General features: G+C 50.1%; 1 protein-coding gene across 6 annotated transcripts in view; it reads right to left on the reverse strand.

Annotated features, from left to right (window-relative positions):
- Nucleotides 1-27,924, reverse strand: part of BRF1 (BRF1 RNA polymerase III transcription initiation factor subunit) — a 71,616-nt gene that overhangs the window by 37,959 nt on the left and 5,733 nt on the right. For 3 of the 6 annotated variants that reach the window (XM_049706749.1, XM_033421692.2, XM_004262457.4), the window contains exons 2-3: nt 24,877-24,957; nt 6,754-6,927 (exon numbers count right to left, since the gene is read on the reverse strand). In XM_049706749.1, the coding sequence (XP_049562706.1) occupies nt 6,754-6,927; nt 24,877-24,957 (255 nt within the window). The remainder of the gene's footprint in view (nt 1-6,753; nt 6,928-24,876; nt 24,958-27,924) is intronic. The other 3 variants (XM_049706750.1, XM_033421715.2, XM_049706751.1) reach the window with 2 other exon arrangements.

The following is a 27,924-nucleotide window of genomic DNA, read 5'->3' on the forward strand; positions in this document are numbered from 1 at the left end:
TTAACCTTAAATATCAGTCACTGTGGTGGTCCAACGGTTAGGACTCCAAGCTCCCACTGCCGGGGGCCCAGGTTAGATCCCTGGTCAGGGAACTAAGCTCCCGAAAGCCGCGTGGTATGATACCCCCCCAAAAAATCGGTCAGTGTAATTCACCTCGGCGCAGATTAAGGGGAAAAACCCCACATGATGATCATACCAATACATACACAGATGACTCAACACCCTTCACTATAAAAGCTCCTGGCAATTAGGGAAAAGGAAACACCTTCAACCTGTTACCTGATAAAGGCATCTTAGAGCACACGTCTAAGGCGCTGGAAACGCTCTTGGGAGCCAGGACAGAGCCGAGGACACCCCCGCTCCTGCGCCCTGCTTCACCCCTTCACACCCCACAGGGCACCACAGGCATGCAGACAGCCAAGAGAAACACACGACAGGCATACAGATCAGAAGGGAGCAACTAAAACTGGCAGCAGACACAACTGTATACATTAAGAAAACAAAACAAGAGGGCTTCCCTGGTGGTGCAGTGGTTAAGAATCTGCCTGCCAATGTAGGGGACACGGGTTCGAGCCCTGGTCTGGGAAGATCCCACATGCCACGGAGCAACTAAGCCCATGTGCCACAACTACTGAGCCCGCATTCCCCAACGACTGAAGCCCATGCGCCTAGAGCCCATGCTCTGCAACAAGAAAAGCCACCGCAATGAGAAGTCCACACACCGCAACAAAGAGCAGCCCCCGCTCGCCGCAACTAGAGAAAGTTCGCACGCAGCAACGAAGACCCAACACAGTCAAAAATAAATAAATAAATAAAATTTTTTAAAAAAGAAAAAGAAAACAAAACAAGAGATCCCAAAGCTCAATTAGTAAGACTACTCACTGCGTTTTGTATTTTTAGACAGAACAGCAACATACCTCAACTGTACTTCTATACACTGGAAACACAAGACACCATTACCCGCGCTCGAAACACAAATACTTAGGAATCAATCTAACGAACAAAGTGCAAGACCTCCTCATCAAAAATGAGAGACAGCAGAGAACACGTCAAGAAATAAGGGAGAGCTTCCCTGGTGGCACAGTGGTTGGGAATCCGCCTGCCAATGCAGGGGACGCAGGTTCGAGCCCGGGTTCGGGAAGATCCCACGTGCCGCGGAGCAACTAAGCCCGTGCGCCACAACTGCTGAGTCTGTGCTCTGGAGCCACAAGCCACAACTGCTGAGCCAGCACGCCTAGAGCCCATGCTCCGCAACAGGAGAAACCGCCGCAATGAGAGGCCCGCACACTGCAGGGAAGGCTGGCCCCTGCTCGCCGCAGCTAGAGAGAAGCCCGCACGCAGCAAAGAAGACCCAACTCAGCCAAAAATATAAAATAAATAAATCTAAAAAAAGAAAGAAGGGATATTGATCGATTGGAAGATTCAGTATTGTTAAAATGAATGTCAATTTTCCCCAAATTGATCCACAAACCCCAATCAGAATCCCAGAAGTTTTTTTTACAGAAATAGACAATCTGATTTAAAAATTTATACAGAAAAACAGACGGCCACGAACAGCCCAGACACCCCTGAGGCAGAAGAACAGCTGGGATTCAAGGTCTCATGCCACAGATCCCGAGACAGGTTATAAACCCGCCATACTGAAAACAGTCTGGTATTGGCACAAACAGACCAACAGAAGGGGTCAGGGACAGCAGCAACAGGCCCCCACCTAAGATCAAAACAGTGGTGCCACCACTGTGCGCTGGGAGGAATGGCTGTCAACAGGTGGCACCTTGTCACCTGGACACCCAGTGGAAAGCAGCAAACTCTGACCATCTCCTCACAACAGACACAAAGACCAACCCCTTAGAAGTCCTCAATCCAACGGGAAATGTAAAACCAAAAGCTTCCAGGAGGGAACACAGGAGAATATTTCCAGGATTTGGGGCAAAGATTTCTTAAACGGGACACAAAAACATTAATCACAAAGGAGAAGATGGATAAATTGTACTTCATTAGAATTAAGAGCTCTGTTCATCAAAAGATACTGCTGAGAGGTGGAGGGCAGCCAGGACGGGGAGGCTACCTTCCACGCAGATGCCCAGCCCTGGCCTCGGCCCAGGACATGCCTGCTGGACCCCAGGGTGTGCCCATGCTCAGCATTACTGGATGCTGGCAGGCAGGACACACTGGCCAGCAGGTCACAGAGCTCCAGAGGCCCAAGGCTGGCCAACACTGGGCGGTCCTCTCCATCTCTGCCTGTCATGGGTTTGAATTTGCAACTTCCTCATGCCCAGTGATGCTGCGTGCCTGCCGACAAATGCTAATCAGCCCCCCTGAGGCCTTCTTTTGACCACATACTCTCTGCATGATACCACAGATACATAACATCGTATCATACATTCGCCCAGACCCACGTAATGTACAACACCAAGAGTGAGCCCCAAGGTAAACAAACCGTGGGTGCTGGGTGATGATGAGGCGTCACTGTGGGTTCACCATTGAGGTGTCACTGTGGGTTCACCATTGGTAACGATGCACCGCTCTAGGGGATGTCCATCCTGGGCGATGCTGTGCATGTGTGGGGACTGGGGGGTATGGGAAATCTCTGTACCCTCCTCTCAATTTCACTGTGAACCTAAAACTGCTCTTAAAAATAAAGTCTATTTAGGGCTTCCCTGGTGGCGCAGTGGTTGAGAATCCGCCTGCCAATGCAGGGGACACGGGTTCGAGCCCTGGTCCGGCAAGATCCCACATGCTGCAGAGAGGCTAAGCCCATGGGCCACAACTACTGAGGCCTGCACACCTAGAGCCCGTGCTCCACAACGGGAGAAGCCACTGCGATGAGAGGCCTGTGCACCGCAACAAAGAGTAGCCCCCGCTCGCCGCAACTAGAGAAAGCCCGTGCACAGCAACGAAGACCCAACACAGCCATAAATAAATAAATAAATAAATTAATTAAAAAAATTTTTTTCTTCAATTCTTAGGTTGTCCCTGGGGAGGCAAGCAGAGGGGGAGGGGCGGAGGGAAGCAGGTAATGGTAGGCTGGGGAGAAGGGAGTCCCCAGCTTCACTGCCCTCCAAGAAAGAAGATCCCCAGGTGAACCTGAGAAGAGGGACAGAAGCTCATTCTGGAAGCCCCCCCGCCCCAGATCTGCAGACCAGAACCCGCTGTTAACAAGACCCTGGGTGTCTGAAGCCTGGGAGAGAAGAATATCTGAAGGTCACGGTGGGCAGGACACGGCTGTGGCCGTGGGCACACTCTACACAGAAAGGGTGACAGATGACAGCAGCCTCCTGGCCTAGACCACTGCTAGGGCTCACTTGCTCATACACAGGCCTGCTGGCAGTTCGGCTGGAACCCAATAAATACCAAAGACTTAAAAAATAGCTGTGGGCAAAAACACACCTCCCATGGATGTGTTTCACGAGAAGTTGTGGTGAGATTTCCCTAGGGGCACAGTGGATAAGACTCCACGCTCCCAATACAGGGGGTCCGGGTTCAATCCCTGGTCCTGGAACTAGATTCCACATGCATGCCGCAACTAAACGTTCACATGCCACAACTAAGGAGCCCACGTGCTGCAACTAAGGAGCTGGCAAGCCACAACTAAGGAGCCCACGAGCCACAACTAAGGAGCCCGCCTGCCGCAACTAAGACCCAGTGCAACCAAATAAATAAATAAATAAATAAATAACTTCCCTGGCGGTCCAGTGGTTAAGACTTTGCCTTCAAATGCAGGGAGTGCAGGTTCAATCCCTGGTCAGGGAGCTAAGATCCCACATGCCTCAAGGCCAAAAAAATCAAAACATAAAACAGAAGCAATATTGTAACAAATTCAATAGGGACTTTGAAGATGGCCTATGTTAAAAAAAAAAGGGGGGGGATTCCCTGGTGGTCCAGTAGTTAAGACTCTGCGCTCCCAATGCAAGGAGCTTGGGTTCGAGCCCTGCTCTGGGAACTAGATCCCGCATGCATGCCACCACTAAGAGTTTGCATGATGCTACTAAAGATCCCACATGCCACACTGAAGACCCCACGTGCTGCAACTAAGACCTGGTACAGCCAAAACAGATAAATAAATAAATATTTTAAAATACATAAATAAATACATTTTTAAAAAGCTGCAGTAACCATCTGGACACACAGCTCGGGAAGATGCACTGGCTGGGTCACCGGCCTGGCAGCAACAGGGGTGTCTACTCACAGCCTGAAAGTTTCTGCCAAATACCCACCCAGGGACAGACGGTCTAGAGAGCAGGTCTCTCCTCAGCCTGCCCCGGCGAAGGCTTTACCCTCTGTGGGTCGGAGGCGGGGAGGGGAGGCGCTGTCTGCAGGGCCGTTGCAGCCCCAGGCAGCAGAAACAGGAGGGCAACCTGGGGCAAGGAGAAGAGAGTGAATGAAGCCTTCAGATGCGCTCTAGGGGCTTGGAATTTACGTGGAAGGAAAGGAGGTGGCACTGGTGGGCGTCGGACAAGTCTGGGGACCCCGCTGGGGGATGGGGGCAGGGGAGTGTCGTCAACCAGAAGAGGACAGAGAAGACCGTGTCACACTTGTGCCCCCCCCGCCGCCCCCAAACGGCCATCCTGAGGGGACCACCGGCAGGCCCAGCGGCCAGAGTGCTGGACTCCCCGCACACTGCTGTCTCATCTTCAACAGCTTCACAAGGTCAAAGTCAGGGCCACAAATGCACCTGTTCAAGGTGTACACTTCAATGGCTCTTAGTCTATTTACAGAGCTATGCAAACATCACCATAATCTAACTTAAAGACATTTTTATCCCTCAAAAAGAACCGCCCCTACCCCCACCCCACCCCCGTCACCACCCCCAGTCCCCGGCACCCACGGATCTGCTCTGTCTGGATCTGCCTCATCTGGACGTTTGGTATTCAGGGAATCACACAACGTGCGGCCTCCAGTGCGGCTCCTCCACGGGGCGCCGCGCCGCATCCAGGGTCACGTTTCTCTGCAGGCGGCACGCCGCTCCACCGTGTGGGAGGCACCCACCCCTCGGGTGTGGGCGAGCCGGGGCTGCTGGGCCCCGCTCACTCTCCTCCACCCGGGGGCGGGGCCACGTCTGGACCCCTGGACGAGGTGCCCGCCCCTTCGCCCCAGGGGGGCGGGAGGAGCGCGAGGCGGGGAATGGAGCAGCCACCTCCAGAGCCCCGCCCGCCCGTACACCTGTGTCCGCTCCCCGACCGCCCCTGCGGCCCCCGCGGCTCCGGCTCCGGCTCGGGCCTCGCTCAGGAGGCAGAGCGGGGCCCTGACCCGAGCGCCCGCACCTCCCTGCAGCCCCCCTCCCCCCCCCCCCCCCGGCTCCCCACCCCGCCCGAGCCAGGCCGGGGCAGGCCCCGCCGCGGGGCAAGGCGGTGACCACGGACGGAGCTCCACTGCGCCACCTCGTGGGGCCGCCAGAGCGCGCAGCTTCATCCCGTCAAGCAACAAACGCTTTTATGCTGAAACGGTACCTTTCAAAAACTGAAAGACATTTTAGTGAAAGATTCTGATATTGAGGGTCGCCCACCCACGCACACTGTCTCGAGGACCCTTCCAGCACTCCATGCAAACGGGGGCGACGGCCAGGCCACCCGCCATCGGGGAAAGCCTGCGCGGCACACGGAAGGAACAGCAGGGGAGGACAGAGCTCGAAGAGGCCACCGCTCCCACGAGAGACCAGACGCCGTGGCTCCCACGAGAGCCTCGCAGGACCGCCTCACAAGGAAGGGTGCGGATAACACGGAGCTACTCCAGCTGAAACCGTGAAAGCAGAAACGCAGGCCTGGCTGGAAGATAAACTCTCTCAAAGCAGAAGGTAAGTAAGTGGGAAACAGGAAAGGAGACCAGAAGACAGGGCAGCAGGGCAGCAGAGTGAACAAAGAAGACACAAAGGGAGAAGCCACAGTGACTCCAGAAGCCGGAGACGGGAGGCCGCGGGGGAAGGGCCGCTGGGGGCACCGCACGTGGACCTCTGAGCCTGAAGACAAACAGGAGGTGCTACAGCCCGGAGAGCAACGCAGCGTCCCACACAGAGGACGCCGAACCAGGGCATCCACCTGTCCCACAGGCGCGCGGGACGCAGGGAGACTAGGGGCACCACTGTCCAAGTGCTGGCGAGACCAACTTCCAGCCCAGAATCCTGCCAGACTATCCCCAAAGCTTGGGCAGAAGGAAGACCACAGGGGGTCAGATGCTCAGAGGCGCCCGTTCTCAGAAGCCACGGGGCACGTGCTGTCACATAAGTACGAGGACACAGGGCCAGGAGCGTGGGTCCTGCAAGGAGAGGCAAGGGGAAAAGAGACACGAGGAGGCAGCGAGAGCAGAGGCCAAGTGGAGGGGCCAGAAAGCCCCAGAAGGCCCTCTTCAGGAAGGCACGATGGACAGAATTCCCGACACACGCAAACGCCTGCAGGGCAGCCGAGGGCGCCCCACCGTCCAGGCACAAGGGGAGAGCAGAGCACCGTGCTCTCGGAGAAGGCGGGGCTGGCGAGGAGGGGATGAGGTCAGCAGCCCCTCGGGACACCGGCCTGGCTACAACTGGCCAACCGCAGGAAGATGCTGAAGAGTCCTCCCCAGGGGCCGAGGGGGGACGGGCACCCAGCTGCCCAGCTCCTCAATCTGTGAAAGTCTCCTATCCGTCCAGACGGTTAATCCAACAAGGTGCTCCAATTAAACACAAACACTAAGCTACTGGGATACGGAGCCCGACAGCAGAGGGAGGCTGACCAAGAGCCAAGATGGGGTCCTCCAAGAGGTCCCCAAACCAAAGGATACGCGGGGTGCCTTCCGTCCGGCACACCAGGTAGAGGCAGGCCGCGATCACGTGGGCCATCTTCCGGCCACGGGTCAGGTGCTTGCTCACGGCCATCTTGAAGAAGTTGAAGGCTGTGTCCAGGCAGTGTTGGTTCAGCTGCAGCTGGTTCCCCAGATGATGGATCTGACGCCTCCCTAGGACACAACATGAAACGTTACCGCGGGTTCCCAACTGTCCGTTAACTGACAACTTTGTTAAAAATAAAAGGGTCACACGACTGCCTCAGCAATTTAAGATGGAAAGTGAAGATCTACCCTTTTCCTTTTACACTTTTAAGTTCACTTTTTGCATGGGTTCCAGTAAAATTTTATGTATGGACACTGGATGCAAATTTCCTATTATTTCACGTGCAGTGAGACGCTCTCCTCCAGGCTGGAGTGGCATCAGGCCCAGGGGGCAAGGGCCCTTCTCAAGGGCCCTGAGCTCAGTGTGTCTGGAAAGGGCTCTGTGCAGGCCGGCCAGCCTGGTGCTGAACACCATTAAACAATATGGCCAGCAAGTTCCACACACTCAACCTCAAACGCCCCCTCCCCGTGGGTGAGCTCCCCAGGCTCTGCCTCCTGCTCCCACAGCCAGGGGGTGGGTCACGCCCACCCAGCCTTCCCTAAGGCCCCCCCCCCCCCCGCCAGCCTCGGTGAGGCCACGGACAGCACAGGCAGATTCAGGGAGGGAGGGGCGCGGGCCCTCGCACGGCCAGGATGTCAGCTGACCCGGGCCACAGTCTGCGTCCACACCTCTTAATGAAGCAAGGCCATCTCAGAAGCTGTGGGCCAAAAGACAGCAGCAAGAGAGGAAGCAGACATGCTGCCCACACACCAGCGAGCCATCGTGGGCCATCCCGCACGCGGCAGCGCGTTGCCCTTGTGAGCCAGAGCGCCCACAGCTTCCTACGTCTCTGCTCCAGGCCCAGCCCACACCCACCTCCATGTGCTGTGTTGGCACAGCGAGCAGACAGGTCCCAGCACAGACTCCAGTTCCACCCAGTGTCCTCGGCACCCGAGACCCTCTCTCCTCTGGCGAAGGCCGCCCTACGCTGGGCCAGGGACCTCTGCTTCGCCCACAAAGAGCTAAGAGCCGATTCCGCTGCGCTCTTTGACAAGGACCATGGGCTCAGGGAAGCGAGGGCTGTGTGGTCTCCTCCAGCCTCGGCCGCTAACGGTATGGCCCACACACCCCACACACGCCAACACTGACTGCCGGCCAAAGGTGGGCACCCAGAGAGCCGGCGCCCCGGGGAGCCGGCCACAGGCACGCAGGCTGGCAGCCCAGGGATGGGCCTGACGACCGTGGCATCAGGCAGTCAGCATGTCCCAGAAGCGTCCCTGCCCTTTGTGGCCCTGCTCCCTCGACCCCGAGCAAAGCTCGCCTGGAGCCCACACAGCTCTGAGGCCTCTGGTCAGGTTGCAGTGACAAGGGATCACGCTCGCCGCGCCAGAGCCGAGTCCGGGGAACAGCCGACATACTGACCATCTGGACAGAAAGACAGGGAGGCTGGGCACTGGCTCCCCGTCAGCACTGCATGCTCTCACGCCAGACACACCAGACAGACAAACGCGGTCCACTCCGCAGCCCAGCCGGCTCGGAGGTAAACGGGGCGGCGGATGGGAGACCTGCTAATGCCGGGGTCTCGCTCCCAGCCAGCTCCTCAGTGCGCGTTTGGGAGCTCCTGCAACGGAAGGTGAGAGAGAGATGCTCCCCACAGGAGCTCACAGACGCCAGGACCCACCCCTCCCCCCACACCATGGGCCAGGGCCCCCCCAGCAGCTTGGGGGGCTTGAAGTTATTACAGTAAGTTATAACATCTTTATTGCAATGTAAGTCACGTACTGTAACATTTGCCCACTTAAAATGTTTATAGGTTGAGTGGTTTAGTATGTTCACAGAGTTGTGCGACCCTTACCACACCTTGGTACATTTTCATCACCCAAAAGGAAACCCTGTACCCACTGGCAGTTACTCCCCACCCCCCCAAATGAGTTTTTAATTCACGCAAGTTCAGCAGCACAATTGGCAGACTGAACAAATCATATGACGCAGGCATGTGTGCAGCTTTTAAATGCACGAAGATGTTATTAACAAATGCAAACTCATGTAAAACAGACTCCTGATTAACCAACCACAGCTTCCTCTCCTTGGAATAGTAAATGAATGCAAAAAGGCAACGCACTAGCACATAGGGTGTTCAAATTTTTGACATTTTGTAAAAATAAGGCCTGCTTCTCCCTTCGAGACGGTGGCCAAACAGCATCCTTCCAGGACGGTGGTGACGGCAGAGAGCACGAGAATGAACACAGAGCAGCATGCGGGCAGGCAAGTGCCCCGGGAACATGTGGAAGGAGGGTCTAACCTGGCCCAGCTCAGGGAGCTAAGCCACGACATCACAGGGCTTCCCCCAGAAGCCTCCCTCGGGCCGGAAGGACCTTCACAGCGCCAGCCAGGCCTGTGCAGCTGGCCTGACTCACGGTGCACTAGCATGTCACACCCGTCCCCACGCAGCGACACACTAGAAGCCACTCCCATGGTCACATGCAGGGGCACTCAGAAGCCAGTGGGTGCCCCAGGTGGGCGACAGATGTAAAGAGTTCAATTTAAGACCCGCGTTCGTATAAACATGAACTAACAACTGAGAATCTGTAGAAAACGCCAACATGAAGAGGGAGAAACACCAAGCTCCACAAGCAGACTGCTAACAGAAGAGAGCTTGGCAAGCCCCATCATAACCTCAAAATATTAGAAAGATGTCGATTCATAGAAATGTATGAATAGGCTGTAATTAAAAAGACACAGTCCGGGGCTTCCTTGGTGGCACAGCAGTTAAGAATCCGCCTGCCAATGCAGGGGACACGGGTTCGAGCCCTGGTCCAGGAAGATCCCACATGCAGTGGAGCAACTAAGCCCATGTGCCACAATTACCGAGCCTGTGCACTAGAGCCCGCAAGCCACAACTACTGAGCCCGTGCACCATGACTACTGAAGCCCGTGCGCCTAGAGCCCGTGCTCCGTAACAAGAGAAGCTACCGCAGTGAGAAGCCCACGCACCGCAACGAAGAATAGCCCCCGCTCGCCGCAAACAGAGAAAGTCCAAGTGTAGCAACGAAGACCCAACGCAGCCAAAAATAAGTAAATAAAATAAATTTATAAATAAATAAATAAAAATAAAAAGAGAGCTAGGAGTTGGAGGAAGGGACCCTCCCAGAATGCAGCCCCAAAGGAGAAGGGCAGCTGCCAGGTGACAAACCACAGAGGGAGGCTCACAGCTGACATGGGCAGGCCTCTCCCTCCAGACAGGGAGCAGACTTTTAGGCAAGAAGGATTATTAGAAATAAAGAGGGCATGTGATAAGAACATACGAACACCACAGGAAGAAATAACAGCCCTACAGTGTGGAAATTAATAAGGGCAACTCGCTTAAAACGGAGGCAGGAATCCCTGAAAGGGGCGCTCCCACACCAGGCCCTCCTTCCCAGCTTGCTTCGCGCTTCTGGGCAGGAAGAAGCTGCTGCGCTGCCCTGGGAAGAGGAAGGAAGATTTTCTCCCGGCCCAGCAACAGCCCAGCCAATGAGAAACCGCCACCACCCTCAACTCTCACTTTCCTTCAATGGAGACTGGAAAACCTTCAAAGCAGTCCCGCCCAACTTCCTCCTTCCCCCGCCCCCCCCACCCATAAAATAAGGCTCCTCTCCATTGTTGCAGGACTTGCCTGTGGTTTGCCATAGCTTGGGGGTCCCGAACTGCAATTCCCCTGCCTCTCCCGAGTAAATTCATGTTGCTGGTAACATAACTGGCTGTTGTATTTGAAGGTGGGCAACAGTATGTACTTAATAGCTTACCTTCAAAACATACAAAGTAAAACTTGACAGAACTAACAGGAAAGGGACAATGCTACCTGACAGAATTCCGAAGACTAAAATGGTGCAGGGATGAGGGCCTTAGCACAAAAGGCGCTGCTGCAGGAAAGATCTGCTGAGGGCCACTGGGAGCAGCAGGCAAGGCTTCAGGGAGAAGCAGGGTATTGCACAGTCACTAAGTTCCTCCCTGCAATCTTGCAGTAACATGTGCACATTAACATCCCCCCTCCCCGGGGAGGTGGACTCAGTTTCCCTCCCGTTTCTGAGTGCGGCTGGACTCAGTGAGTTGCTTCTAAGGGACAGAGGATGGAAAAGAAACACGTGAGACATTTTGTGGAGGCCCCTGGCAGTGTTCTAGGCCAACATCACCAGAGCCAAGTCACATGACCTGAGGTAGCCCTGTTATGGGGCAAAGAGAAAGGCGCCACGTCTTTGTGGGATCTCCCCCCAGAATCCACAGCAAACTCAAACTGAGGAACTTTCTATAAAACACCCACCCAGGACTCTTCCCGTGTGTCCAGGTTGGGAGAAACTGTCACAGATGGGAGGAGACTATGGAAGGTGAGGCTACATGCATCCCGGGGGCCCTAACTGGACCCTGAAGCAGAGAGGGCATGAGTGGGCAGACCGGGACAGGAAGCCAGGTGTGCAGCGTCGTCAGCAGCCCTGTGCCACGTGCCACACCTTCTCAGCATGGATCACTGTGCCAAGGTTACGGACCATGTGTGTGTTACCGGGAAAGCTGGGAACCGGAATGCTCAGGACGCTGTATCTGCAACTCTGCTGTAAGTCTGCAGGTCTGACACCATTTTAAATAAAAACTTTAAAAAAATCCACAGAACTAAAAGGAGAAATAGCTATCTGTAACACAACATGGTAAATCAACTATACTTCGACAACAACAAAAAAAAAAACAAAAAAAGAAATAGCTATCTCAAAACTTGGACGTTACAGCTAGACCAAAGCTTAGAGAAATGTACGTCTTAAATGCAAATATTAGAAAAAGAAAGCCTGAAAAACTGATGAAGTTTCCAACTTAAGAAGCCAAAAAAGAATAATAAACTACACAGAAGATGTGGAAGAAAGAGAATAATAAAGAACAGAACCCAATCAAATAGCAAACAGACAGCAGATCAACAAAGCCAAATGCACTCTTTGAAAAGATTAACACAATTGCTAAACTGATAAATTCCTAGCAAGATCAATCAAGAGAAAAAGGGATAAAGCATAAATTACTAATGTCAGGAATAAAAGGAGAACATCACTAAAAATCCAGGAAACATTAAAAGCATAAGAGAATATTATGAAAGACTATGGCAACAAATCTGAATTTGAATTACTGAAACAGATATTAAATTGAAAAGCACATCTTACCAAAACTGACAAGAAGAAATAGAAAACCTAAGTGGGCCCAGTAAAATCCTATTTAAAATTGTCCTGTTAAAGAAATGTATCTGTAATTAAAATCTCCTTACAAGGAAAACTCAAAGCCCAGATGGCTTCGCTAGTAAATTCTTCCACACATTTAAAGAAGAAACAGGTAAATCACACACAGCTCTTAAGAGAACAAAAAAAAGAACAAGGTGTCAAGACCCAATGAGATTTATTCCAGAAATGTGGGGTGAGCTTCCCATTCACAAAAGCAATCGGCGTAATCAATTACAATAACAAAATTAACAGAAAAAATATATCATCATTTCAATAATACAAAGAAGCATGTGACAAAATGCTAACATCATTCTCAATAACAGAGAAATACTGACCACTTCCCATCACTGTCAGGAATCAGACAAGAACACCCAATCCCACCATTCTATTCAGCACCTCCCTGGAGAGTGTAGCAACACACAGCAATAAAAGTGTAACAAAGCCCTGAAAATAAATGATGACCATAAAGACGGGAAAGGAAGAAGCAATAATGTCTAGTCCCAGACCACATGAGTGTTAATGAAGGAGAGAATTTATAAACTATTAGATTTCATAAGTAAACGAAACAATTCTCCACAAATTGATCTATAGATTCAATGCAAATCCCAATCAAAAAACCGGCAGGTTTCCCTGTGGAAACCAACAAGCTGATTCTAACATTTATTTTGAAACGCAAAGGAGCTAGAATGAACGAGCTAGAACAACAAAGCTGGAGAACTCACACCACCACGTTATCACTGGAATGCCCAGCGATCAGGACGATGTAGCACTGGCTCAGGACAGACAGACCAACCGACAGCAGTTACAGAGTGTGTCTGTGGTGTCTTACCAGAGTCTGGAATTGACTCCTCCGTCTACGGCCACTTTATTTATGGCAAATGGACCAATGCAATTGACTAGGAAAGAATGGTCTCTTTGATAAATGGTGTTGTAACTGGATGTCCACAGTGAAAAATGCAAACCTCAAGGGAGCGGATCAAGATGGTGGAGAAGTAGGACGCAGAGCTCACCTCCCACAGATACATCAAAAATACATCTACAGGGGCTTCCCTGGCGGTCCAGTGGTTAAGACTCTGCGCTTCCACGGCAGGGGGCGCGGGTTCGATCCCTGGTCAGGGAACTGAGATCCCACATGCTGCGAGGTGCGGCAAAAAATTTTTTAAAATAAAAAATAAAAAATACATCTACCTGTGGAACTCTCACAGAACATCTACTGAATGCTGGCAAAAGACCTCAGACCTCCAAAAGGGCAAGAAAATCTCCACGTAACTGGGTAGGACAAAAAAAAAAGGGAAAAAAGAAAGAGAGAAGGGAATCAGGACAGGACCTCTGCCCTGGGAGGGAGCTGTGAAAGAGGAAAGCTTTCCACACATGGGAAGTCCCCTCGCTGGTGGGGAGATCTGTCAGGACAGAGGGGAGCGCAGAGCAGAGAGAGACCTGCACAGAGGATCGGTGCCGACAGGCTCTCCACAGTCTGAGACGCCCGTCCACGGGGACCGGTGAGGGCTGGGTGCTGAGGCTTGGGCTTTGGAGGTCAGACCCTGGGGAGAGGACCGGGCTTGGCTGCACGAAGACAGCCTGAGGGGGCTGGGGTGTGGTGCGCCACAAATGAGGGAGTCCAGAGAGGCAGGGCACCACTGTTGGGGGGCACACAAGGAGAGGAACAGGCCCACCATAGGAGCTTCTTTGTCTATGCTCTCACGCGGCAGGGCACCGCCTGCAAGAGCTCTAGGGGCAGGCGCTAGTCGCTGCTGCCATCTCAGACCTCAGAGGCAGTGCGGGCCAGCGCTGCCGAGGGTCCTGTGAGCAGGTGCAGGTCACTGCCCCCACCTTCCCGGAGCATGGGCAGCCCACCACTGCCAAGGGTCCCTCGACCCGGCGCCAACCACTGCCCCGTCTCCCCGGAGTACGTGCAGCCAGCTGCCTCCACCAGGGACCCATGACCAGAAGCCAACCGCTGCCCCGCCCCCCCGGGAGCATGCGCGTGGGCCATGCACCTGCACGCCCCTCTCAAGGGGGTAAAGGCCGGCACATGCTGAAGAAGGAGACAGCAAGCGTCCAAAGCAAGAACAGCCCTCACGCCAAAAACATATGAAACCCACACAAGCTACACAGAGATGCGCCGGCATATACAGAGCCCTCCGGGACGACAGTAGAGATTTGTTTCTCCTGAACTCACAGAGTAAGGGAAACATAAACAAAATGAAGAGGCAAAAGAAAAAAAAAAAAAAAAAATGAAGAGGCAGAGGAAGCACTCTCACTTAAAAGACCAAGAGAACTCCCCTGAAAGAACAGTGAAACCTCTTCAGTCTAACAGACACCAGGTTCAAAAAGTCAGTAATGAAAATACTGAAAGAATTAAGAAAGGCTATTGACAGAAATGCAGATTACTGTAAAAAGGAACTAGAACTAGAAAGAGGAGCAAAGAAAAATTAGAAAATTCACTTGCTGAGACAAAAGCTGAGCTAAAGGCAGAAAAGCAGAATGAATAATGCAGAAGAAAGAATAAGTGACCTGGAGGACAGAATAGTGGAAATTACCCAATCAAATCAGCAGACAGAAAGCCAAATGAAAAGAATGAAAGCAATATAAGAGACATATGGGATAATATAAAGCAAGCCAATGTACACATAATAGGGATTCCAGAAGGAGAAGAAAGAGAAAAGGGGACCGAGAATGTGTTTGAAGAAATTATGGCTGAGAAATTCCCAAACCTAAAGCAGGAAACAGACATCCAGATACAGGAAGTATAGAGGGTCCCAAACAAGATGAACCCAGACAGACCTACACCAAGAAATACTGTAATGCAAATGACAAATGTAGAGATAAAGAGAGGATTCTAAAGGCAGCAAGAGAAAAACGGAGTTAATTACAAGGGAACTCCCACAAGGCGATCAGCTGATTTCTCTGCAGAAACACTGCAGGCCAGAAGGGCGTGGCAAAATACACTCAAAGTCTTGAAAGAAAAAACTCTGCAACCGACTGTAGGACACGCTACCCAGCAAGACTATCAGGTAGAATAGGAGAAATAAAGAACTTCTCAGACAAGCAAAAACGAAAAGAATACAGCAATACTAAACCTCTCCTGAAAGAAATACTGAAAGGTCATCTCTAAATAGAAAAGCAGCAAGAAGATATAGGAAGGAGGAAATCACAATCGGACAGTAAATCACTTAAATTATCCAGTTAACAGATCAAAAAGAAAAAAAAAACCTATATGTGAAAGCAATGATAAACACAAGGAACAACAAAAGGATAAACATGAAGATGTAAAAAGGGAGAACAAAATCATAAAATGTGGGGAAGGACAGTAAGAAAATGCAGATTCTTTTTCTTTTTCCTTTTTTTGGGAATGTGTTTAAGCCTATATGACTATCAGTCTAAAGCAAGCAGATATAAGAAGGCGTTCACACACTTGAAAAACAGGGCAACCGCAAATCAAAAATATACAACAGATTTACCAAAACCGAAAAGAACACAAGCATGAAAGGAAATCATCAAACCACAAAAAGAAAAACAAAAAGAAAGGAACAAAGAAGAAACAAAGAATCAACTGCAAAACAAGGTCTGAAATGGCAATAAATATATATGTATCAATAATTACCTTAAATGTCAATAGACTGAATGCTCCAATCAAAAGACACAGAGTGGCAGACTGGAGTTTAAAAAAACAAGAGCCAGACTTCCTTGGTGGTGGATCAGTGGTTAGGAATCCGCCTGCCAATGCCTGGGACACGGGTTCGAGACCTGGTCCGGGAAGATCGCACATGCCGCGGAGCAACTAAGCCCGTGAGCCACAACTACTGAGCCCATGTGCCACAACTACTGAAGCCCACGCGCCTAGAGCCTGTGCTCCACAGCAAGAAAAGCCACCGAAATGAGAAACTCACACACCGCAACAGAGTAGCCCCCGCTCACCACAACTAGAGAAAGCCCACGCGCAGCAACAAAGACCCAACACAGCCAAAAATAAATAAATAATTTTTTTTTGAAAAAAAGAGCCTATAACACGCTGCCTACAAGAGACCCACTTTAGGGCAAAGGACACACACAAATTGGAAGTGAGGGAATGGAAAAAGACATTGCGTGCAAACTGAAATGACAAAAAAGTGGGAGTCACACTATTCGTATCAGACAAAATAGACTTTAAAACAAAGGCCATGAGGAAAGATAAAGGACACTATATAATGATAAAAGGATCAATACAAGAAAAGGATTTTACACTCATCAACATATATGCACCTAATATAGGAGCACCAAATACATAAAACAAATACTAACAGATAAAGGCAGACAAAGATAGGAATACAATAACAGTAGAAGACTTTAACATCCCACTCATTCAATGGACAGATCTTCCAGACAGAATCAATAAGGCAACAGAGGTCCTAAATAATACAACAGTTAGACTTAATTGATACTTTCAGGACATTACATCCAATAAAAAACCACCAGAATACACATTCTTTTCAAACGTACATGGAACACTCTCTAGGACTGACCACATACTAGGGCACAAAACTAACCTCAACAAATTTAAAACTACAGGAATTATTTCAAGCATCTTCTCTGACCAAAATGCCAATGAAACTAGACATCAACCACAGGAAAGAAATGAGAAAAAAAAAAGAAGACTACATGAAGACTAAATAACATGCTACAAATACCTTAAGACAGACAACAATGAAAGCACAACCATACAAAATCTATGGGATACAGCATGAGCAATTCTTGGAAGTTCATAGCAATACAGGCCTTCAAAAAACAGGAAAAATCTCAAGTAAACAACCTAACCTACCACCTAAAAGAATTAGAAAAAGAAGAACAAACAAAACCTAAAGTCAGCAGAAGGAAGGAAATAATAAAGATCATGGAGGAAATAAATGAGATAGAGATTTTAAAAAATAGGGAAAAAAATCAGTAAAACCAAGAGCTGGTTCTTTGAAAGGGTAAATACAATTGGCAAACCTCTGGCCAGGCTCACCAAGAAGAAAAGAGAACCCAGATAAACATAACAAGAAATGAAAAAGGAGAAATCTCACCTGACACCGCAGAAATACAAAAAAAAAAAAAAAATAAGAGAATACTATGAACAACTATACAGCAACAAATTTGACAACCTAGAAGAAATGAACAACTTTCTAGAAACATACTGCCCACCAAAACTGAATCAAGAAGAAATAGATGATTTGAACAGACCAATCACTAGAAGTGAAATAGAATCTGTTAAAAAAACAAAACAAAACAAAAACCTCCCTACAAACAAAAGTCCAGGACCAGATGGCTTCACAAGCAAATTCTACCAAACATACAAAGATGAATTTATACCAATCCTTCTCAAACTCTTCCAAAAGAATAAAGAGGAGGGAACACTCCCAAAGACATTCTATGAAGCCACCATCACCTTGATACCAAAACCAGACAAAGACACCACCAAAAAAGAAAGTGACAGGCCAATATCTCTGATGAACACAGATGCAAAAATTCTCAACAAAATATTAGCAAACCGAATCCAGTAACACATAAAAAAGATCATACAGGGCTTCCCTGGTGGCGCAGTGATTGAGAGTCTGCCTGCCGATGCAGGGGACACGGGTTCATGCCCCGGTCCGGGAAGATACCACATGCCGCAGAGCGGCTAGGCCTGTGAGCCATGGCCACTGAGCCTGCGCGTCCGGAGCCTGTGCTCTGCAACGGGAGAGGCCACAACAGTGAGAGGCCCGCGTACCACAAAAAAAATAAAAATAAAAAAGATCATACACCACGACCAAGTGGGATTTATCCCAAGTTCACAAGGATGGTTCAACATTCGCAAGTCAATCAATGTAATACACCACATTAACAAAAGAAAAGTCCAAAACCACATGGTCATCTCAAATGATGCAGAAAAAGCATTTGACATGATTCAACATCCATTTATGATCAAAACTCTTATCCAAGTGGGAATAGAGGGAACATATCTCAACATAATAAAAGCCACTTATGACAAACCCACAGCCAATATAATACTCAACAGTGAAAAGCTAAAAGCCTTCCTGCTAAAATCTCAAACAAGACAAGGATGCCCACTCTCACCACTTCTATTCAACGTAGTATTGGAAGTCCTAGCCAGAGCAATCAGACAAGAAAAAGAAATAAAACATATCTAAATTGGAAGGGAAGACGTAAAATTGTCACTACATGCAGATGACAGGATACTATATATAGAAAACCCTAAGGACTCCACACAAAAACTACTAGACCTAATAAATGAATTCAGCAAAGTAGCACGATACAAGACCAACATTCAAAAATTGGCTGCATTTCTTTACACCAACAATGAAATATCAGAAAGGGAATGTAAAAAAAAAATACCTTTTGAAATAACACCAAAAAATATATATATACATATACACCTAGGAATAAACCTGATCAAGGAGGTAAAAGACTTATATGCTGAGAACTATAAAGCATTAATAAAGGAAATTAAAGAGGATTCAAAGAAATGGAAAGATATCCCATGCTGTTGGACTGGAAGAATTAATATTGTTAAAAGGGCAGTACTATCCAAAGCAATCTACAGATTTAATGTGATCCCTATCAAAATACCCATGACGTTTTTCACAGAACAGGAACAGATAACCCAAAAATTTATATGGAACCATAAAAGACCCAGAATTGCCAAAGCAATCCTGAGGAAAAAAAACACAGCAGGAGGCATAACTCGCCCAGACTTCAGACAATACTGCGAAGCTACAGTAATCAAAATGGTGTGGTATTGGTACAAAAACAGACTTACAGATCAATGGAACACAATAGAGAGCCCAGAAATAAACCCATACACCTACAGTCAGTTAATCTTCGACAAAGGAGGCAAGAAAATAAAATGGGAAAAAGATAATCTCTTCAGCAAGTGGTGCTGGGAAAGTTGGACAGATGCATGTAAATCAATGAAGTTAGAACACACACTCACACCATACACAAAAATAAACTCAAAATAGCTTAAAGACTTAAACATAAGACATGACACCATAGGGACTTCCCTGGTGGCGCAGTGGATAAGACTCCATGCTCCCAATGCAGGGGGCCTGGGTTTGATTCCTAGTCAGGGAACTAGATGCCACATGCATGCCACAACTAAGAGTTTGCATGCCACAGCTAAGGAGCCTGCATGCTGCAACCAAGGAGCTGGTGAGCGCAACTAAGGAGCCTGAGAGCTGCAACTAAGGAGCCTGCCTGCCACAACTAAGACCCGGCACAACCAAATAAATAAATAAATAAAGGACATGACACCGTAAAACTCCTAGAAGAGATCACAGTCAAAACATTCTCTGACATAAATTGTACCACTGTTTTCTTAGGTCAGTCTCCCAAGGCAACAGAAATAAAAACAAAAATAAACAAATGGGACCTAATCAAACTTACAAGCTTTTGCACAGCAAAAGAAACCAGTGATAAAGAATCTGCCTTCCAATGCAGGGGACTCGGGTAGATCCCTGGTCAGAGAATTAACATCCCACGTGCTGCTGGGCAACTAAGCCCTCACACCACAACTACTGAACTCGTGCACCTCAACGAGAGAGCCCATGGGCCACAAACTACAGAGTCCACATGCCGCAACTAGAGAGAAGTCCAGCGCTGCAACGAAGAGCCCAAGCGCCACAAAGAAAGATCCTGCACACCTCAACAAAGATCCTGCGTGCCACAACTAAGACCCAATGCAGCCAAAAAAATAAAATAAATGTTAAAAATAAAGAATGTAAAAACGTATTAAAAAAAAAAAAAAGAACACACACGGCAGCCAAAATTGGAGATGCCAAACGTCCATGGATAGGAAAAGCAGATAAATAAGTTGTGGTATATTCACAAATGAAATCCTACGTGGCAATAAACAAACTGCTGAAATACACACACCAAAAGGACATTCTCTGTGATTCTAATTGTCTGAAGCAGAAAACCAAGTAAAACTAATCGACAGTGGGGAGCTTCCTGGGGTACAAGAAACATGCTCAACCATGATCTGAGCCCAGGCCTTAAGTCATACACATTAATCAAGCAGTTCACTTAAGGCTGGTATATTTTACGCACTTTACTATACATACGTTATATGAAGAAAAACAGACAAACAAAAAGAACAGAATAAAAAGTTTCCCTGAGAAATGCCTCCCATGTGAAAGGGTTCATCAAGTCAGTGACCAATGCTCCAGCCTAGAAGCATTTCAGAACTTCCAAGATAGACAGAAAACCCCAAAAGGGCCAAATTAAGCAAGAAAAAGAGAGTGAGACGGACACTCAGATTGGACCAAATCGCCTCGCTGGCACCCAGGATGCCCTTTCCACGCTAAGTGGGGCGCCCGCTCCAGCCCCGCCCAGGCACCCGGAGGGAAGAGTCCAGGGCTTCTCTCTCACTGAGCTGCACCTCAGTTGGGACCTGAGCACGTTCCCAATAAACCAGAGACGGCCCTAGAGAGGGACCTGCGCGGGCACCACACCTCCAGGGAGGGAGGGGGGCCAGGAGGCGCAGACCCCCGCGTGAACGGAATCACAGTCCAAGCCGTCTGTTCCTCTCCCAACTCTCCTGTTTTCTAAGAAAGGCACCCAAAACCTAACACAAAGAGTAACAGCTGAAGTTAAATCCATAGATTTCAACCCAATCCAACAGACTGGGGGTGGGGGGTGGGAAGTGAAAAGACAGGAGTCTTCCCCGGGGGAGGACAACAGGTCAGCTCCCGTCCGGTCCGGAGAAAAGAGGCACCTTGTGGAGAGACGGCACCCCTCGGTCCCTGCAGCCCCCACCCAGACAGAGATAGGACGATAACACCGGGGAAGGCAGCCGAAGACAGGAGGGTACACCTACCACGGTGGGCGGAGGGAGGGCCAGCCCCTCCTCAGGGGCCAGGCCGCTGGCCGCTGACCCCAGGCAGGAGCCCCAGGAAAGGTGTGAGGAGGACGACAGAGTAGGCTGCCCCCCAGGCTCTGGGCCTCCCCGAATAGCTGAGTGGGCTCCACCTCGGCCTCAGACCTCAGCGAGCCCGTTCCGAGGAGTCCGCGAGTTCTGCTTTGATTTTGTACTTAAACCAAGGGCTATCTGAAGTTTTTTTTAATTAGGTGGGTTATTTCTCTTCCTTTATTGCTAGTTTCCAGTTTCACTTCCATGAATACGTCTGCATGAATGCTGCTCTTTACAACTACAACTGATTTGAGTCCGATGTACCACCTACTCTAGGTTTTTGGAAATATATACGTTCTTTTTTTTTTTCCTTATAAATTTATTTATTTATTTATTTTTGGCTGTGTTAGGTCTTTGTTGCTGCGTGCAGGCTTTCTCTAGTTGCGGCGAGCAGGGGCTGCTCTTCGTTGTGGTGCGCAGGCTTCTCATTGCGGTGGCATCTCTTGTTGCCGGGCACAGGCTCTAGGCACGTGGGTTTCAGTAGTTGTGGCACATGGGCTCAGCAGTTGTGGCTCGCAGGCTCTAGAGCTCAGGCTCAGCAGCTGTGGTGCATGGGCTTAGCTGCTCTGCAGCATGTGGGATATTCCCAGACCAGAGCTCGAACCCGTGTCCCCTGCATTGGCAGGCGGACTCTCAACCACTGCACCACCAGGGAAGCCCGGCAGGCGGATTCTTAACCACTGTGCCACCAGGGAAGTCTGGAAATAGATACATTCTCTATAGGGGATAAACTTCTTCATGTGCAGAAGATCTTAAAGTCAGCCACAGAGAAAAAGAAACATTATGTGATAGCACCAGCTAGAAGAAAGCAGGTGGAAGTAGGCCAGTACAAGTGGGATTGAAGGCCAGAGCACTACTTTAGCAATGGAGACTCAAGCTACCAGCCAGGAATAATTGTGAATTTGTGTTCACTAAGGAGTTCCCTGGTGGCCTAGTGGTTAGGATTCCGGGCTTTCACCACCGTGGCCTGGGTTCAGTCCCTGGTTTAGGAACCGAGATCCTGCAAGCTGCACAGCACGGCCTAAATAAATAAATAAGTTTGTATGCGCTAAACTTCTATACACATAGTCTTAAAACAGGCAAAACAAAAGACCAACAAAACTATGGGTAGAAATGGACAAACCCACAATCATCATGGAGATCTTAATATGCCCTTTCAGTGACAGACAGACAGACAAGCAGAACCAAAATCAGTGAGCACTGGGAGGAAATCTGACCCAAGTGACATGTACAGAACACCCCACTTTTTGCAGAAAAATATTTTCAAGTGCCCAAACTGATTGTAATTGACCATATGTTGGGCCATAACGCAAGCGTCAAATCATTTCAAAAGACTGAAATCCAACAGAGTATGAGCTCTAAACACAGAAGATTCAAGCTGGAAGAGCCAACAACACTAATAAACCCATGGGGTCAAAGGAAAAAGCTCAATGGAAAATTTAAAACATTTTGATGCGAGTCATAATTGGAAGCCCACCACCTGCCCTCACGGTAGTCAGCCGACGTGGATGTCAGCCCTACTGGACGGAGGAGTTGCTGGCCGAGTCTATGCTGGCCACTCCCATCCACAGCAGCAACAGGAGGCGGGTCCTCGAGAGCCAAGGAGAAGGTGACCAGCATATAGGTAAGGATGCTGGAACTCACCAAGCCCATCTTCCCAGCGTGCAAGTGAAGATCGCGGCGCTTAGGGACACGCCCAAGACGGAGGCACTCTTATGTGCCATAACCTTCCTGACAGCGTCCTCACAGAGTGTCTGAGAGGTCCCAGCAGAGGGTGTCCCTGCCTGAGCTCACCACAGCCAACATCACACTTAATGGTGAGAGACTGGACACTTCTCCTGAAATCAGGAATAAGACACCTGGATTCACCGTGGTGCTGGAGGTTCTAGCCAGGGCTGTCAGGGAAGAAAATTAAAAGGTGTCTAGGGCTTCCCTTGTGGTGCAGCGGTTGAGAGTCCACCTGCCGATGCAGGGGACGTGGGTTCATGCCCCAGTCCGGGAGGATCCCACATGCCGCGGAGCGGCTGGGCCCATGATCCATGGCCGCTGAGCCTGCGCGTCCGGAGCCTGTGCTCCGCAACGGGAGAGGCCACAGCAGTGAGAGGCCCGCGTACCGCAAAAAAATAAATAAATAAAAGTGTCTAGATTAGAAAGTATAGCAAAGCTATATCTATTTTCAGATGTCGTGATCTTATATATAGAAAATTCTCAGGAATCCGCTAAAAAAACTATTATAATATGTGGGTTTTTCAAGGGCTGCAGGATACAAGATCAATATACAGATACCTCTCATATTTCTATACACTGGCAACAAACAACCAAAAAATGAAATTTAAAGAGCAATTCAATTTACAATAGTCAAAAAGAATAAAATATTTAGGAATAAATTTAGCAAAGAAATGTACAACTTATACTCTGAAAACCATAAAAATTGTTGAAACAAATTATGGAAGACCTAAATCAATGGAAAGACATTCCACGTTCAGGTCTCAGAAGACTTCATCTTGTTAAGACAGCAATACTCCCCGAATTGGTCTACAGAGTCAATGTAAATCCCTATCAGAATCCCAGTTGGCTGCTTTGCAGAAACTGACAAACTGAACCTAAAATTCATATGTAAATTCAAGGGACTCAGAATAGTCAACAAAACAATGTTAAAAATGAAGAACAAATTGGGAGGACTCACACTTCCTGATTTCAGAACTTGCTACAAAGATGCAATAACCAAAACAGTGTGATACTAGAAAAAGGACAGACACAGGCCAATGGAACAGAGGTGAGAATCCAAACCCTCACGTTTACGGTCACTGACTTTTGACAAGGGTGCCAACTGAATACAGGCTGTTCAGCAAATGATGCTGAGAAAGCTGGATATCCACATGCAACAGAGTGAAGTAGGGCCCTTACCTTACACTAGACACAAAAACTAAGAGGGGATCAAAACCTCAACCTAAGAGCTAAAACCACAACACTCAGAAGGAAACATAAGCATAAATCTTTGTGATTTGGATTGAATCAGGCAACCTTTCTTACGACACAAAAAGCACAGGCAACAAAGGAGTAAATAAACCGCACATCATCAAAATTGAAAACCTTTGTGCTTCAAAGCATACCACCAAGAGAGTGAAGAAACCCACAGAACGGGTGAAAATTTTCTGCACGTCATATAACTGATAAGAGAGACTTGTATCTAAAACACATAAAGAATTTTTACGATTCAATAAGAAGACAAATAACCCAATTAAAAACAGGCCAAGGTTTGTTTTGGTTTTTTTTTAGCGGCACTTGGGCCTCTCACTGCTGTGGCCTCTCCCATTGCGGGGCACAGGCTCCGGACGCGCAGGCTCAGCGGCCATGGCTCACGGGCCCAGCTGCTCCGCGGCATGTGGGATCCTCCCGGACCGGGGCACGAACCCGCGTCCCCTGCATCGGCAGGCGGACTCGCAACCACTGCGCCACCAGGGAAGCCCCCAGGCCAAGGTTTGAACAGACATTTCTCCAATCTGTTGTGGACTGGGATGGTTACAAAATACAACAAAAGTGGCACCACACATCAAACTGCTATAAATTTGTTTTTCCTGTGCTTATCGCGACTGAAACTGTAACAGGTGTGGGCCCGTTAGGGTCCAGAGACCTCAGAGTAGCCCTGGCAGAGAGCCCCTACAGGAGGCCCAGGGCACTGCAGGGCACCCAGGCAGGGTCCTGACGACCCGGGGAGGGGACTCCGCCAACAAGTCCTCCCAGAAGTGGGGCCTGCACTGGCTTGGTGACAAGGATGCGGGGGGTCACGGCAGGCTGTCACTCTTATCCTTCGTCCCACGTCCCTGTCCCGCCTCAGGAGCCCACCCTCTTCCAGCAGCACCCACGGCGGGAAATACCGTTCTGCAGGGTCTGTGCTCTTGACTCCTTTCCCAGGTTCACGTGGAAGCCGCCGCCCAGGGTCGGGGTTTTGCCAGCACCTGGAGACACAAATCAGACTCATGAGCCGACACTGGGCAGAGATCTGTGTCAACAGCCCTTTCGTGCATCAGTGTCTCTGGAGCAAGACTCAGAGCAGCAGGCAGCAGCGAGCATCTCACCGCACCACTCACACCTCTGCCCTGCTGACAGGGTCGTGGCCTTGACCTGGAGCCGAGGGCGTGGACCATGCCCATCTGCATTCTCTAACCATGTCCCAGAAGAGACTGTCACACAGCTCTCCCAACTACGGCCCAGGCCTGGCCCGGCCCAGCCCAGCCCCTCACCTTGGCCCTCTGCGGGCCGTGGGCCAGCCAATTCACATTTATTATCGCATCCATCTCCCGGGGGGCGGGGGGGAGGGCAGGAGCCAGTCTGCAGGAGACGCTCGCACCTCTACCCATCTGTGTGCTGCCCGCCCACAGAGCAGCAACCTAGGAAGCCCTGGAACCCAACGCATAGCTATAGCTGCACCTACGGGCGCTCTGTTCTGAACCTCCCACCAACGGCAAGCCCCCCCAGGACGTCTCACGTGCTCCACTCTGCAAGGCTTCAGGGCGGGGACTTCTGCCCTGATACCCTGTGAGGACAGCCAGGTGGACATCCAGATTGTTCACCAGACTTACAAACCCCAGCGCTGAAGCGCGATCTTCAAACGAGCGCCACGCCTAAGTGAGGGGCGCAGGCGGCCAGGCACAGGCGGGGGAGCGGGGAAGCGCTGCGCATCCCACAGGCCAGTGTGTCTGTTACAAAGTACAGAGCAAAGGATTAGAGGCTCCTGAAGTTAGGGAACACGACCCCACACTGTTAGCCACGTGGGGGAGGTAAGGGTGCAGGGCCTGCTGGAGGATGAAATGGAAACTCAGAAGTGACAGGGATCTGGGAAGCCAGATCACTGAAGTCTGAGAATAGGCCCCTGAGGAGAACACGTGGCCCACCTCCTGGGGCCAGCAGGGACCTCTGGGTCATCCATAGGCCGGCTACCAGCACAGACAGCGGAGAACAAGTCGGCCTTCGGCTTCTCTGTGACTGCAACCAAATCCCAAACCAGCACTAACAAGATTCTTTAAAGATCTCAGCAAAACGATTCTAAAGGTCAGCTGGGAAAGAAAGAAATCAGATGGGCTAAGAAAACTTTGAAACGAGCAACAAGTAGGCCTGGCTGGGCAGTTAGTGGGCTACGAGCAGCTGGAAGCAGCCGGGAGCATAGCAGGGGGCTGGCTGGCTGGTGGCCCCAGCACCCAGCGTCCCTGCCTCAGCAGCTTCCCTGGGGCTGAGGCCCAGGACTGGGCAGCGTCCCCCACGAACTCCTGTGGTCCGATGGTGGGGTCTAGGCGCCGGCCCCAGTGGGTACTGGCAGGGAGCCCATGGCTCTCTCACAGTAGGATGTGGAGCCTGGGGACAGGTGGCGGTGCCTGGGGAAGGTTTTGCTGTCACCCTGGGTGTGTTGGCTTTCTATCACTGCCCTGACAAGTTACCACAAACTTAGTGTCTTCAAGAAGCTGGCCATAGAGGGCAGGGAGGGAGAGGGCCAGGCAGGGCACACTGGGGGCCTGGAGAGGGCCAGGAGCAGTGCAGGGCCCAGGGGAGACCTGTCCACCCGGCCCAGAAATGAGGAGCCTCCAACACTCCAGTGTTACCTCTGACTCTGCAGAAGCCCGACAGGGGCTCACCGGCCTGAGACTGGGGGTCTGCATCTTGTACCCCCCTATTTTGTGGCAGCTTTTATACACTTCAGGATTGTTATATTTGTGATCTTTTGGACGTAGGAACCACTGAAGAAGGCCACAACCCCTCAGCCCCCTGACGAGGACGGCCACATTTTGACCTGCGTGCAGTGCTGCCCAACTTTTATTTGAGAAAAAGGAAAAAAAATCACCACATTGTTTTAGCGGAAATCAGCACATGTTTTAAGCAAACAATTACAATAATGTTGCATTAGAAAAAGAACAACGTAAGGGTATAAATCCCCTGAAGCCCCACCTTCCAGGCGCGAGGACCCTGGGGGGCCTTCCTCCCAGTCACCTCTCCCTGCTTAGACACAGATGGGAAGCGACCAGGTCAGGTCACCCGAAGATGCTGCTGAGTAAGAGCAGAGCCTCGTTCTGGGTGAGCGTTAAAGGCACTGCAAGACCTTGAGAGGTCACGCCCTCCCCTCACCCTCTCCCCTCACTCCCCCCCTGCACTCTCTGCAGGCGCTCCCCCCTGCACTTCCAGGACCTCTGTTTCCTGCTGCGGTGCTGTCCTTCCCTGTCTCTCCCCAACGCCCCAGTCACGCTTCCTGGGGCTGCTCCGGCCCCACCTGCTCTGGGAGCTGATGCTTCCTGCCCCCGTGCACACTCACACACGCTCACATATACACACACACCACCCTGGTGCTCTCCAAGGCCCTTGTACGTAGCCTCAGTCCTGCATGTGCTCCCAAGAGAAACGGGGACTAAGTCCTGGCAAGGAAGGTGCCTTACTAGGTCCGGCCAGCTGGGGGAAGGGAGGGGGCAGGTCAAAACCTGCTTGCCAAATGGATGCATATTCTTTTATTCAACAAATACTACCCACTGGGGATTTGGTTACAGTAGATAACATCTGGAAAGCAGTGGTGGAGCCTATGAAAAGTGCTTATTCAGCAAATCTCAAATAGCTAACACCACGGGGCTAGGGTCCCCTGAAGCGTGAAAGAAAGCTTGAGTACCACCTCTGACCAAAACCATCAATGCACGCTGTACTTGTCTTTCAGATGCCCTTCATGTTATTCCCTCTACTTCTAAAAACATTTGGTATTTTCTATAACAAGATCCTGTAACAAACAAGATACAACCAGCTACATCTAACAAGTAGAAGTTGCAGTTCTTATCAGCACAGCCGGGCCAAGACTGCCCCCTTGTGGACAGCAGGGGAGGGGCCGGAAATTCCACCCAGATGCGCCTGTGCCCCCCCAGCTGTGGCTGCAAAGGCAAGAAGGTGCAAAGGCC

The sequence above is a fragment of the Orcinus orca genome, chromosome 2, assembly GCF_937001465.1.
Source record: "Orcinus orca chromosome 2, mOrcOrc1.1, whole genome shotgun sequence".
Lineage (NCBI taxonomy): Eukaryota > Metazoa > Chordata > Mammalia > Artiodactyla > Delphinidae > Orcinus > Orcinus orca.